Source organism: Pygocentrus nattereri, chromosome 3 (genome assembly GCF_015220715.1).
Source record: "Pygocentrus nattereri isolate fPygNat1 chromosome 3, fPygNat1.pri, whole genome shotgun sequence".
Taxonomy (NCBI): domain Eukaryota; kingdom Metazoa; phylum Chordata; class Actinopteri; order Characiformes; family Serrasalmidae; genus Pygocentrus; species Pygocentrus nattereri.
Window position 1 is genome coordinate 22,632,381 of NC_051213.1, and position 13,160 is coordinate 22,645,540.

A 13,160-nucleotide genomic window follows, 5' to 3' on the forward strand; every position below is an offset into this window, starting at 1 on the left:
CAAAACAGTGGACTTTTGCACGACACTGTAGGTGCACTTTGTAGGTACAGCGTTACTAGCTGTACACACATCCATATCAGCAACACTGTTGCACCTGATGTTCCTTACATCAGGATAACATTCTAATATGCCTCTACCATTTCAGTGTTGCTGATGTAGCCCAGTTCAGTGGTCCACCACCCTACTAATATCTGACCAGTTAAGGTCAGTTATGGTGCTCCATTGCTGGACAGACTAGAGGATAGCAAACTTTGATGGCAAAAATTGCACATAGCAAGAGACAGTAATGGTTTACCTACAAAGTGCACATATATGGCAGGTGTAAATCAGTGCAAATGAGTTTGGTTTTGTTATTTATTTGACAATAGAAATTGTTGCCTTGGACTAGACGAGGTACAGCAGCAGCAAGACTTCAGTCACTACAGCCCATGTTAGGACATTCAGGATTGTTAGGCCTTATTATGTTTAGTTTTTAGAATTAATTACGCATCCTAAATTGATAAATCATACTGTTTAACAGTTTAATGTTATTAGTTAATGATAATAGTTCTAACGTTCAATCCAGAGTAACTGACAGCTAGAGGTTTAACTGGCCATTTTAAAATAGATTCTAGAGGTTTTTGAGTCTCACGACCAGTCACAACACAGTGATGTCATTAAGGAAATCGTTTAATAGACTGTCTTGTAAGTGACCAAGCTATTTTTGTAGAAATAAAAAGGACAAAATGATCAATTCTTCTAAAAGCAAGTAGATCAATGAGTGTTAGGGTCTGAAAATGTCAGTGTGTAAAAAAAAGAAAACATATAGTGCAGCCTGATGGTGTTTTGGTAGTCATGGCACTAAATCAGTGCTTCAGAAACATTGGTCACTGGCTGAACAACAGTGACTCCTGATGGAATTTGGCTTGTCATAAGAGTTCAGCTCAATATGGAGAATCTACTCAACTCAAGCCAAGCTGCTTGAAACACAAGTAAAATACACAATAAAACATTTATTCTATTGACAAACATACTTGTGATATCAACTATATGGAATCCACATTTTAACAGAGTTTTCAAGTTTCAATTTATCCACTTGTTTCAATTATTCATGTAAAAATACAACACACTTTTGTTGTTGCTGGTGATAACTTTTAAAGATTATATACAAGAAATTACATTATGTAGCTTGATGTACATTTAAATAATTAGAAAGTGTTCCAGATAGAAGTACACCAGGATACATAACATTCAGAGAAACGTGGTACCAAATTGTCTTAGGTCTTTTTGCTGTGACTGGCCCAGAAACAAATTGTTTAAGGCCTATTTTTATCACAAAATAAGGGAACTAAACCTAAATCTGAATCTCTTTTTTTTTCTTTTCTTCATCATTTGAACACAGCAGATATCCTTTACTATGTGTGAAATCTGCAGCATGAATAGGCCAATAGCAATGCTCCAAAATATAAACAAAACAAATAAAATGTCTTCACAATAACTACTGTACTGCTATAATATTGAAATTAAAGAATGTTTTTGCCCTCTCCTGTAAACTCACTACTTTGGAGATATTTGTTTATCCTTGGATAGCGACAACATGCTATAAGTGTTTCTTAAGCAAGTTGTATTAAATCCACTGTCTTAACATTATCAATCAATACACACTTTGTCTTGATGCTTGGTGCTGGGTGTCAAAGTAAAGATCTTCTTGTTGGTGGTCAGGGTTACACAATCTCAGTCTTTATAAGGATTATCAGTCCTCAAAGTGTCTTGGAAACAGTGCTGTACAATCTCTGTCATAAACCAAACCAATTAAAAAATATCAGAGGTCAAATCTCATGATATTCATTATCATTAACTGTGAAATCCCCTGCTAGCTAAAGCTTCTATATTCACTTAAACTCTCTAGCTGAAGTCTTTGCCCATTCTTTCCCATTTTTAGAGGCATCCCATCAAATATCTCGAACTGGGCATATGCCTGAATGCACTAAATTGGCTGGAAATGGTCAGTGCTAAGGTTAACACTGTGATCAACGCGAGAATTGGGACAATCCCTCATATGCTAGCCTGTAGACAGCAGGTTGCCTTGAGTCCTCGGCCACGAGGCCACAGCCGGCGTCTAATCTGTCAGCACTGAGTAAAGTGGCAATATTGCTCTAGTAAAGCAGAGGTGAGTAAATAGACACTTAATCATCTGTCTGCCTGCTAACGTTGCAAGGACGTAAGGGCAGAATGAGAGAACTGCCACAACAGTGCTGTGTGTGGAGCACAGAGGCACAGATGCAGTTGCATGTGGAGGATGAAAGAATAGTATTTTATGTAGCAGGGGACATCAGTGTGCATACTTAGACGTCCAAGTCTAGGCTGGTCTCAAATGATTGACCTTTTACTTATCTTGGGCGATCCTGCCAGCAACTATGTAATGGGTTTCAGACTTTTCCATATCCAGTCACATTTTGAAAATCCCTCTTTTGTGCTAAGACAAAATGTCTTTTCAGCAAAAGTCAGTTTCAAGAATCATTAACCTGTGTTTAATACCTGAAATGGTCCACATTCCACATTACCTGATGGACTGAATGACAGGCTGGATGTAACAAACATCTGTGCAACTGCCAGCCAACATCAGTTCAGTGCTTCAGTCAATGAGTCATCAGAGAGCCAGCACATAGATTTTTGCAAAGTGACCAACTTCTACACAGGGGGAAGGGATGACCCCACAGCAGGCACTAAAAAACTTTGTAAAAAAATGTAAAAAAGTATCAAACTTTGGCAATATAGCGTGAAAAAAAGCTTAGCAGTGTTAGACAGAACTGTGAATTGCACATCGATCCAAGACCCCTCATAATTATCTGAGAACTTGTACTGTCAATCATGAATGTGATAAATATAAATTATTACCAAGAGTTGGTTATTTACGATTGAAACAGGCTTATCAAAAGACCTCCCCAAAGTTCTTAAATGCAATTTTAAGAACATTTAATAATTAGATGTTTGTTGAGATTGACATTCTGTGTTATCACTCACAGCACCTTTCACTGCACAATTATACTGTTCTTTACCTCTAGGTGCCACTCACTTGATTACAATTCCACTGTGATTGAGTCAGCAACAGCTCATCTCTCAGTGGGAGAGGTCTCATGTCCTCACTTTGGCTTAAAGCTTTGTAAATAATGCTTACGTGTAGGCAACACACAGTCAAGTGAGAAAAAAAAAAAATATATATATATAATATGACTGAATTTAAAGTCAGATTTAATTCCTAAATATCACAAATGCGTCCAAATGAATTCTAAGACATAAAAGGTACAATGAATAAAACTTGAATTCCACGGGGCCTTTGGAGGCAAATTTTGCTGCAAATATATACATGTTTATAAGATTATTACACATTTATGATCTAACCAATGTGGCATAAACAAACTAAAATATAATAACATATAAATCAAATATGCTGCCATGATCTTAAACTTTTTCACAGACCCCCTACACACTGGGACTAGGCACATTATGCCTACTGGGTTATACTGTCAGTAGGGTTTCTTCCTTATTGGTACAGCCTTAATGCAGAACAGTGACGATAGAAGTTTGTAACTGGCTTGAGTTTAAATTACTTTTCTCTGCATTGGACAAAAGTTTTGTGTATTGTTTAAGAAAATGGATAAATCGCAAATTGCTTTAGTGCAATGCCATAAAAGCAATTATCTCTTTCAAAAGGGGGCTTAAAAATGACACTCGATTCATGGGCACATTAAAATAAGAGGCTGGTTCCTTTTTGCCCTTACTTGCACAGAGATGTTCGATTCCAACATTATCTTCAGTTGGCTGGATAAGCCTTTTATATTCTTCTAAAGGAGTGAATGAAAATCAATGGAAAAAATGTTTCGCATGATCCATTTTTTTCCCCAGCTCAATACAGTCTCTGCAATTTTGCCAAACAATTATGAACAATCTAACAACTCCAAAGCCATAGCTCCTCTTGGCCAATAACAGAGCAAGATTTCATGCAGAAATTTAAGGATACCTAGCAGGAATTGATTGTCCCTTTCTATTCTGCTGCAATAGCTTGAGAAAAGAAAAAAACTAAGTGTACTGATCAATCTAGTCAACTAAGAGCAACACTTGTCAATGTTTCAGGGTTTACAATAGAGGCTTTGTGCTCGCAGAACCATTAGCTACGACGGACCTGCCAGACAAGACATTGATCGGCAGTGTCGGCTAGCTTGTAAATGCATCGGTAATCATCACAAAAGGCAACAAGTAGACACATGCAGTAACTCATGACTTGACAACACTTACAGCTCTCATCATACTGTACAGCCACTGTAAGAGCTGAAATTCCCTAAGATGATGTCAGAGAGCAAAGAATTCTCTACAGACACTCCAAATACTCTTGTAGGCTACAATTCATAGTAATATAACAACAAGGCAAAGCACATCTTCCACATGTGCATAGTGCACTAGGTTTGAAACAACAGCTGTGGAGTTCATGAGTGTTTAGTCATTTTTAGTAGTTTTACCTTTGCTCTCCATCAATAATGCTTCAGGGTACAAGCAGGAGTGTCGGAGCTTGCTGCCAAAGGACTGTTTATTAAAACCCACTCTGGATTTTGCGCTCCACAGTTTTGTCAGAGTGTTAAAGGTGTTATAAATCTCTCTCCTCCCATTACTCTCGCTGTAATCACAGAGCAAAGTGACAATGCATATGTTTAGCATTATCTGCTCCGGTAGAGTAATACAGAAAAGCCTCGTTGGTGGAGGCGAACTGAGTAATGATAATGGTATGTTTCTCCCATCATCCCCGCATCTTGTGTCGGCTGGCAAACACCTGCCATAGCCGCTGATCAGAGTCATTGATCAATTCCACTCAATGCTCCAGCTAATGGAGAGCGCAGCTGAAGGCCGCTTCTCAGAGGAGCATGCACAGTCCCGCAATGTCTTGTTTGCCAAAGTAGTGTACATTTTGTATTTCTGAAAGCAGCAGTCAATGAATCTTGATAATGTTGGAGCTCAGAGCACATAACTCACATTGATAGCCCTTATATTGTGCCAGGGGTCGTAAATCCAGACCTGCAGACATGAATATGCATTGGCAGTCGACTCCTGTGGCCTGAACACATAGGCCCAACAACACAAATACTCTGTTCGTCACCAGCTCAAAAAATTCATTTCTTTGCTTCCTTTGCCTTTTTTGGGGGGTGGGGGTCTAGTTTTCCCTTTTTGCTTATTTAAGTCCTACAAATGACAAATAATACATTTATGATATTGTAGCCCAGTTTTAACCTAATATACGACACTGGCCATTCTGAAACATACAAACTGAAATGCAGCTATTTTCATAGAGACAGTGAAACAATTCTTTGATCCTTACATCGCATCACAGCATGTAGCAGATAGTGCCAAGTGGACAGCACAATCTGCAAAGCTAATTCTGCATCAAAGCGTGCCTGTTCTATTGCTGATTATTGTGTTATGGGAGGCCCACTGTTGTTACGATCATCAATCTTGTCTCTCATGAGCAGATGGTCACATGAAGGCTGAGGACTACAAACGACACTACAAGTGCTATTTGAAATGCATCACGACAGTAATAAAGTGCATGTGTCACGGATGAAAATAAATACACTTATCATTCGGTTTCATTGCACGGATGGAGCTGCTAGCTCCAAAGCTTGGAGAGAGGAAAGAGGGGGCTGAAGAGAGGAGTGGTGCCATGCTCTCTCTAAGTGATCGCCCTCATGTTTCACCCACCGTGTGTGGCTGATGGCTTCACATAAAGTGTGAGAAATGGACAGACAGATAGGCAATAAGCAGTTATTTGGGCCTAATGTACTCATTGACACAGATCGAGTGTCCCAACTAAAGACCATAAGCAGCGTGCTTTGTCAACAGCTCTGTCCTTCACAACAGGGCACTCGTTCTCTGTCATGGCCTATTTCTTCGTTTCAGAGCGCAGTCCTCTGGAGTGAATATTTGTTCCTGGAAATACACTGATTTGTTCATAATAGAGTTTAAATGCTTGGTCCCCTGTCTGATGCTAATGGCCTGTTTGAACGTGGGGCACTAGCGCAGCTGCAAACACCTCAAAACAGAATCTGCTTGGAGACTTTAGACAATCTTTTTTTAACACTCAACTAATCTTAAGCAAAATGTAACTTAGGATGACAACAAAACAACAACAACAAAAAACAACAACAACAACAACAACAAAGAAAAGCTTCTGGGATTTTTGGATTTCAATTCTCAATTTAGATTGTAAGAAAGATAAAATGGGGTATCCCCAACATGATAGATAGATAGATAGATAGATAGATAGATAGATAGATAGATAGATAGATAGATGGAATCTTAAAATGTCTCAGAATGTGTGGAACAGGTCATTTGTCATTGCTCAAAGTTACCTGTGTAAAACACAATCATGTTTCTTCTGTTTAACTATCATGGCTTTTGAAGGTCCTCTTGGCTCTCGATCTATGAGAGTAACGACGTGAAAAACGAGTCATTTCAAGCCCACCTGTTTCTCTGAAGGAAAACAACTGTGGCTGAATGAATGAGTTAGTATAGTTCTGTCGTGATCTACATCTACATCTGAATACGCGTGTAAATCAGCTTATGGGGTCTAAAATCAGCACCGTCTAGCAGGTCGACTAACTTGACGGGAGACTCAGATACAGACATCTGCCAGACTGCTACAGTGTCCGAGCAGAGACCAGCGAATGCTACATCGTGATTATTTTTCATTTGCACTGCTGACAATGTCAAGTCAATAGAATTGCCAGAGAAATACCGTAGTCTCGATTCGCTTCCCCATTTCCACGCTACTCCAACTCAGTTTGCTGCGAAGTCTGAACCAACAGACAGATCACAGCAGCGCTAGGAGGGCTTCTCAGTTTGTTTTTCCCACCCGTTTTCCGTCAACCCCCGTCCATTTTGCTATGATTGGTTCGCGGTGCGCAGCTTCCTGTTCTGTGATTGGACAATAGTTCATGCATACAAGCACTGCGGATATTCAGCGTCCCAATGGACGACCTGCGTGTGAGCACGAATTACTAGCCAATCACAGCGCTGGAGGTAGCGAAAGACGAGCCAATCACGGAGCAGGAAGGCGGGACATTCCACAATATAGGTGGGAAAAGAAAAAAATCCCACGGTAGGAGGGGAACACAGAGACTCCTGCAGGCTGATAGTAAGAGCGAGCGACCGCAGGTTCAGCAGCGATCCGCCTGCATGTAAAGAGCTGGAGTTAAATCAGATCTGATAGAGCTGCAACGGGACTTGAGCGTCCAGAAAAAAAGACAAAAGCAAAAAATACTGGAAAATGTTTGACCAACTACAATGAGTGCAGAAGGCAGAGAGACCCTCATATGACACGCACGAAGCCAATTTTGACGAGCAATTGTGAGACGACTTTGGATTCCTAAAAAAGGGAACAAATAAGAAAAAAAAACAAGAAAGTGGATCCCCCTCAGTAAGAAAGATGAGAAATACTTGGTGGTCCATCCGGAGTGCGAGTTTGGAATACTGGACCACGGTCATGGTGTGTCTGTTTTGGATTCAGTGCTCATGTGGGATGCCTCATGTCATACGAATAGGTAAGCAAAAATGTTTGATGGAGACTGGCTAATGGGTGCACTTCACATGTCATTTCAGTCTTAGTGCACAGCAGCCGCTCTTCGTGGTTTTGAACGCAGGACAGTGACACTTCATGCTTTAACACTTGTGTGCACTGTCGATGAGCTGGACTGAATATTAAACGTGCTTCGCTGATTTACCTGCTTTAATTAGCCGAATACAGGCGCCTGTAAGGACGAGTGATTGGCGTTTACGGACTACACGTTACGTCCATATGTTACACGAAGGCATGTGGAGCCTGAACTAGTCTAAGTTTGTGTGTTGCCGTTTGAAACTGACGTTCGGGTGCAAATGCGCCACATTTGGACAAACAGAGGTTCTTTAGTCATGTCGAACAGCGAAGAGCGGGATGTCACTTTTAAGCACGGGGGTAGGACGTGTCGAGGTGATGCGCGCGTGTGTGTCCGTGCTCGTGCGAACGCGTCACTTCACACTGATAATTCTGCACATGCTGAAGTTTGGAGCACCGCAGACCGGGGCAACTTTAAAGCCTGTCCTTATCCGCCTTCACAAGCTTTGCGATTTTGGCGGAGGGTCCAGTGTTGGCCGGCTGTTCTGGAAATCAAAGAAAAAGTGGCGAAATATGTCTCGTTTGGAAAGTGACGAGGCGATGAAACGTAACAGGACTCGAGTGAAGATCAATAGGGCTTTGGCTCAAGACTCATCACTTGTGCCCAGAGCAAACACTGAACATGAGACACTAACCCCTGAACAACCCCCCAACACACACACACACACACACACACACACACACACTGCTATTTATGGGTTAACCTTCCTTTTGGCAGATGTTTCCACTGGCCACGTTATTTAATCAGTAGTCTAAGATGCAGGATTAATCTAGCTTATTTGTATTGTCTAAAGTTTTTTGTTTTTTGTATTGATTTCATATTTTTTTACTGTGAATGTTGTGAATTCATTGCAATTAGACCAAAACAAATATACCTATATGCCTAAATCTCACCATGTTACTGTTCTCTGCTGGATGGACAGGAGGCCTACATTTGTAGGAAAATTAAATTTCCAAAGAAGCCCTTTTATTGTTAGCACCTCAGTTTCTTTCATTTGTGGATGACTGGGTGCCTGATGATTGATGGCTGTGAGGATGACTTATATGACATTGTGGTGAAGATTTGTGATTCCTGACACAGCTCGGATTTGTTTTTTTGTTTTTATTCAGTTTTTTTTTTGTTTTTTTAGTGGTGCAGCTGTAAACTGAGACATTTTACCAGCAGTTGCTTTTGTATTTTAGCAGCGTGTTCAAAAGAAGACTCAAATAATATGTGACAGCCTTTGTGATTCAAATGACACAGAGATGAGGCGAATGTACCTTGAAATGTAATGTTGCTCCCGCCTCACAGACACACAGACTGATGTGCTCGCACATTCACACAATTCTGACTACAACCATCCAGTGTTTACTGATATTTTTGTTTGTGTCCTCAGCAATTAGTGTGTATTGGTAACTAAGCTGTATGTGTGTTTTTGCTTGTGTGAGCTCATGTCTGTGTTCATATTTTCCTTTTTACATATGCACACACATTTGTTTACATACCTCGCATGTACATAACTGCGATGCATATACAGTGTTTATTACAAACTAGTTACCCGCTTTACACTGAGCTTTAAAGCCATTCACACTTGACCACTAGAGGGCTCTCCTTGAACTCCGGCATAGACAACAGCTTCGCCACCGCTCCACTCACACAGGATTGGAACCACACCAGTGAAATTCATTAAAGTGGGTGCTGTCCAGAGAGGAGAAGGGAGGGGCTTGTATCTCCCCAAGTGGTAGCCTAAGCACTTCTACACCATCTGTGTAATGGTGGGCATCCAATGTGGACTTGCCTCCATTGATTCCACTGTTTTTACAATGTGCCTCTTGGAGGCCAGATGGCCGATCAAACTCATTCTGCAAGAATATACATGTCTGGGGAAGAACGGTTCCTCCTGCACCTCTGTGCTATTTGTTGTATTGCCCTTATGCTGTTCGAGCAAAGAGAGATCTGTTTTTCAAAAGCTCGATGCTTCTGCGTAGGCTCCTTTGCTGATTATGATGGATGTAATGAGGGCGTGTTTGGCAGCACGCTAGTGCTTTGCACTGAACTGATTTTCGACCACTGCGACGCAGCACGGAATATATGATTTGGAAGTCACTTGTTTTCTACTGCTCGTTTCAGAAACAAGACAATTCTGTTACATTGAATCTATAAACTACTTTAAGCCTTTAAAATGTTAGTATGGAAAACAGACACATTACATAACCTGCTTAGTGAAGCTGGAAACCTGAATTAGGAAAAAAGTAACATTTGAATTATAATATGGCTAATCTCTTGTTTGTTAATAGATATTCAAGTGTCTAAAGGAGATTCCTCTATAAATCCTGCATCTGGATTTAAAGCTGTGTAAGCCTGCATTGTTGCAGTTGTCTAATTTTCTGTACAGGCAGACGATGGATGAAACTAATTTATGGCCTTTGGCCCCTTTTCTATTTCTGAATGAGGGAATTCAGCGCCAGACAAGGATTTATTGGATAATCAATTGCTTTATCTACCTAATACTTCAAGTGCTTCATCATTGCCAGTTAATCAATCCGGCTCATGATTTTATGTCACTTTTGTTTCGCTTGCTCCTTTGTTCAGAGCAACAGTTGGCTTTCTTATATTAAATCCCTCTCATTTTCCTTTCGTTGCATGTGTGCAGTTTGCAGTGCATTGAGATTTGAAGTCACTCAATCGGCAGCAGATATTACATAAAATATAGACACATTTATAAAGGCAGGAAATATATAATGTATTTTCCCAAAAGAACGACCGCTGTCATATAAAATATTTTGCCCTGGAGCTAAAGCACATGGGGTGTGCATGATCTGCTTTATTTTTCTTCGTACTGAATGCGTGCTAATCTTCTTTCAGGGTATTTTCTATGGAAATGCTTTCATTTTATAAATACAGACATCAGAGAACGCTTCACTGTGTCTAACTCATAACCCTGTCCATTCCAAGGGCACTGTGTGGCCTACTATGCAGAGAGATTAAAAAAAAAAAACAGGAAGGAAGACATACATTTATAAAGAGACTGACAACAACAAGTGCGACATCGTAAGTTCCATCAAATTAAGATGGCCATCAATTGCTGAGCGGGAAATGAATATTTCATTTTCATGTAAATTTAATCGGTGAGCTGACAGAAGCGGGCGTGTGGTGAATCCTTTCTGCAGAAGCAGGGTCTAGAGATGGGTCGCTGTTGAATGCAGGCCAGTGCTCGGCCACTTTGATGTGGGCTGCCCAGGTCTCTGTCGTGTCCGTCTGGAGAAGGACCTTACATGGGACTGAGATGGAGAGCAATGTTCTGACCTGGACAGAGGAGCAGTACACAATCTCGCAGAGGTTCCGCTAGAGAAAATGACTCAAACATAAAAAGCCCATTCACACAAATGACAATTTTCCAAGCTAATCTCGCTTCTCTATCTTAACAGGCTAAATAGATAATAGACTAACAGACAGTCAAATGCAACTGCCTGTTCACAGCTGTGTGATTTTTCTGACGCTGTTCTGCACATCCATTTCATTAACAAAGTCAGCACACTTGTGGCTTTGCTATTAGCTTCAATGTAGTTAATGAGAGACAGCAGATGTTGGTATTGTTCTCTTGAAAGTGTGAATCAAATGCACTGTGGCCTCTTCTCTTATGTCAGCGGGATATTTTGCCTATACTGGCACTCGGAGCTCCTGCGAGACTTAACAAGACTGGCAAGCTTTCTGCCATGACACACGCACACACAGACACACATGCGCGAACACGCTTTGTTGTGTATTGTGTAGTGTACACAAAACTGTGTAATGAAATGCAAACCAAGTCATACTTGCAGACACACATCACGTGCAGTAGTGTGATTACTTTTTAATGCAATAGCAAATTTGGATCCTCTCCACATAATGGCTTTGAAGCTTAATTTGAAAATCTATACATTATGTAGAGAGCAATTAAATGCCTGTGAGCCCACAGAGAGTCTATCTTCTGAAACACATGCAGGCATAGTAGTATGAGTAGTGTGAATCTGTTGTTTATTAGTCAGAAATGGTCCATGTTCTTGTAGACAGATTTGTCTGTTAAAGGGGAATTCTACTGATTTTTCAAAGAAATATTCATGAATAAATTGTTAAGAAGCAAGTAAAGTGTGAACTTTCGCAAAATGTGCTATTGTGGAGAAATATGCTGAGTCAGAATTGTTCGCAGTGGTGATCGTAACCAGACATCTGATGCATTTCATGTGTTACAAAGCTGTCTCACAGAAAATTCTTACATTAAATAGTTACAGATATGCTGCCTGATGCTTGACACATATGATGTTTTCAGAAAGTTCTGGCCTAATTTTTTTTAAAGCATTTCATGGTGCAGAGCTACATGCATGGTGCTGTAAGGAAAAACAGTCCCCAAAGAAAACTTGTTTCTTTCAGATTTTAACGTTATCAACATTACATATAAAAACTCAGAAACTGAAACTGTAGTTTCACTTTTTTTGCATAGTAAAAAAACATTGTGACCTCAGTGGTGGTGATATGAAAAAAAGTTGGTTTATCTACAATTAACTATTTCATCCATTTCACATCAAGCCTCTATGTTTACATGTCAAAGATTAAATTATGCATAACTAGTAAAAAATTAGTGGAATTCCCCTTAAACAGTCCTGAATGGTCTAGACTTCCCAATTGCAATCAAATTTGGAAGACTATGCATTTTAAAGAAGGTGAATTAATAACAGATAAACCTAATCACTATACATCTTGTGGGGAATAGGCTTACCTGGCACAGGGATAATTGACTCTGTTATAGATTATAAGGATCATTGCATGGTGGCCAACAGGGAGAGTTGATAAGGTAAATGGAGATTGGAAAACATTGAGATAATCCACTGACACAGTAGGCCTTTCTCTGCACTGCAAGCCTTGAACTGTTCTCAAAGCAGATGGTGTTTTCATATCACACTACAAAGTGTGTGCTCCACAGTACAAGGTCTGAGGGGAACATATGCTCCTGGTAATTAAATAAATAATACACAAGTGAACCTTACGCTGATGCAACCATGGATGGTGTCAGATTAACAAGGGCGAAAGCCCTGCATTTGGATATGCACAAATATGTGGAGCCCCATTTGTCTCTTGCTGGGGGGGAAGGGGAGGGGGGCTGGGGGAGACTGCGTGGGGGAATCCAGCAAAGTGTCTGTGTGATGGAATCAGATAATATTGTGCTGTTCCTGTTTTATTCCGTGCGCTTGTCTCCGGAGATGGCATGCCATTACTTCTAGATGTGTGCCCTTCTAGATTTGACAGCTCGTGGAAAATTCATGGGTTGTCAATGTACTTGGTCTTTCTCTCTCTTTCTCTCTCTCCCTCTCTCCCTTTTGTAGTAGGTGCTGCACCAGCAGACAGAATCAAATTTCATGTTCTCCCCATTTGTCTTTATTACGAGCCCCTGTCTCACCCATCTGACTCTCAAGTCCCTGCCATTGCCCTGCCACTGCTGGGAAAGTCAAATACAATTAAAGCACC

At 40.5% G+C, this 13,160-nt stretch overlaps 1 protein-coding gene and 1 long non-coding RNA gene across 2 annotated transcripts in view; one reads left to right on the forward strand and one right to left on the reverse strand.

Moving 5' to 3' along the window:
- Positions 1-6,779, reverse strand: part of LOC119263113 — a 41,743-nt gene extending 34,964 nt beyond the window's left edge. The window contains exon 1 of the long non-coding RNA XR_005130127.1: positions 6,378-6,779. This is a non-coding gene — a long non-coding RNA (uncharacterized LOC119263113). The remainder of the gene's footprint in view (positions 1-6,377) is intronic.
- Positions 6,780-7,146: 367 nt separating this feature from the next.
- LOC108433587 (glutamate receptor ionotropic, kainate 3) overlaps positions 7,147-13,160 on the forward strand; it is a 126,689-nt gene continuing 120,675 nt past the window's right edge. The window contains exon 1 of the mRNA XM_037537028.1: positions 7,147-7,568. Within this exon, the coding sequence (XP_037392925.1) occupies positions 7,454-7,568 (115 nt within the window). The 5' untranslated portion in view covers positions 7,147-7,453. The remainder of the gene's footprint in view (positions 7,569-13,160) is intronic.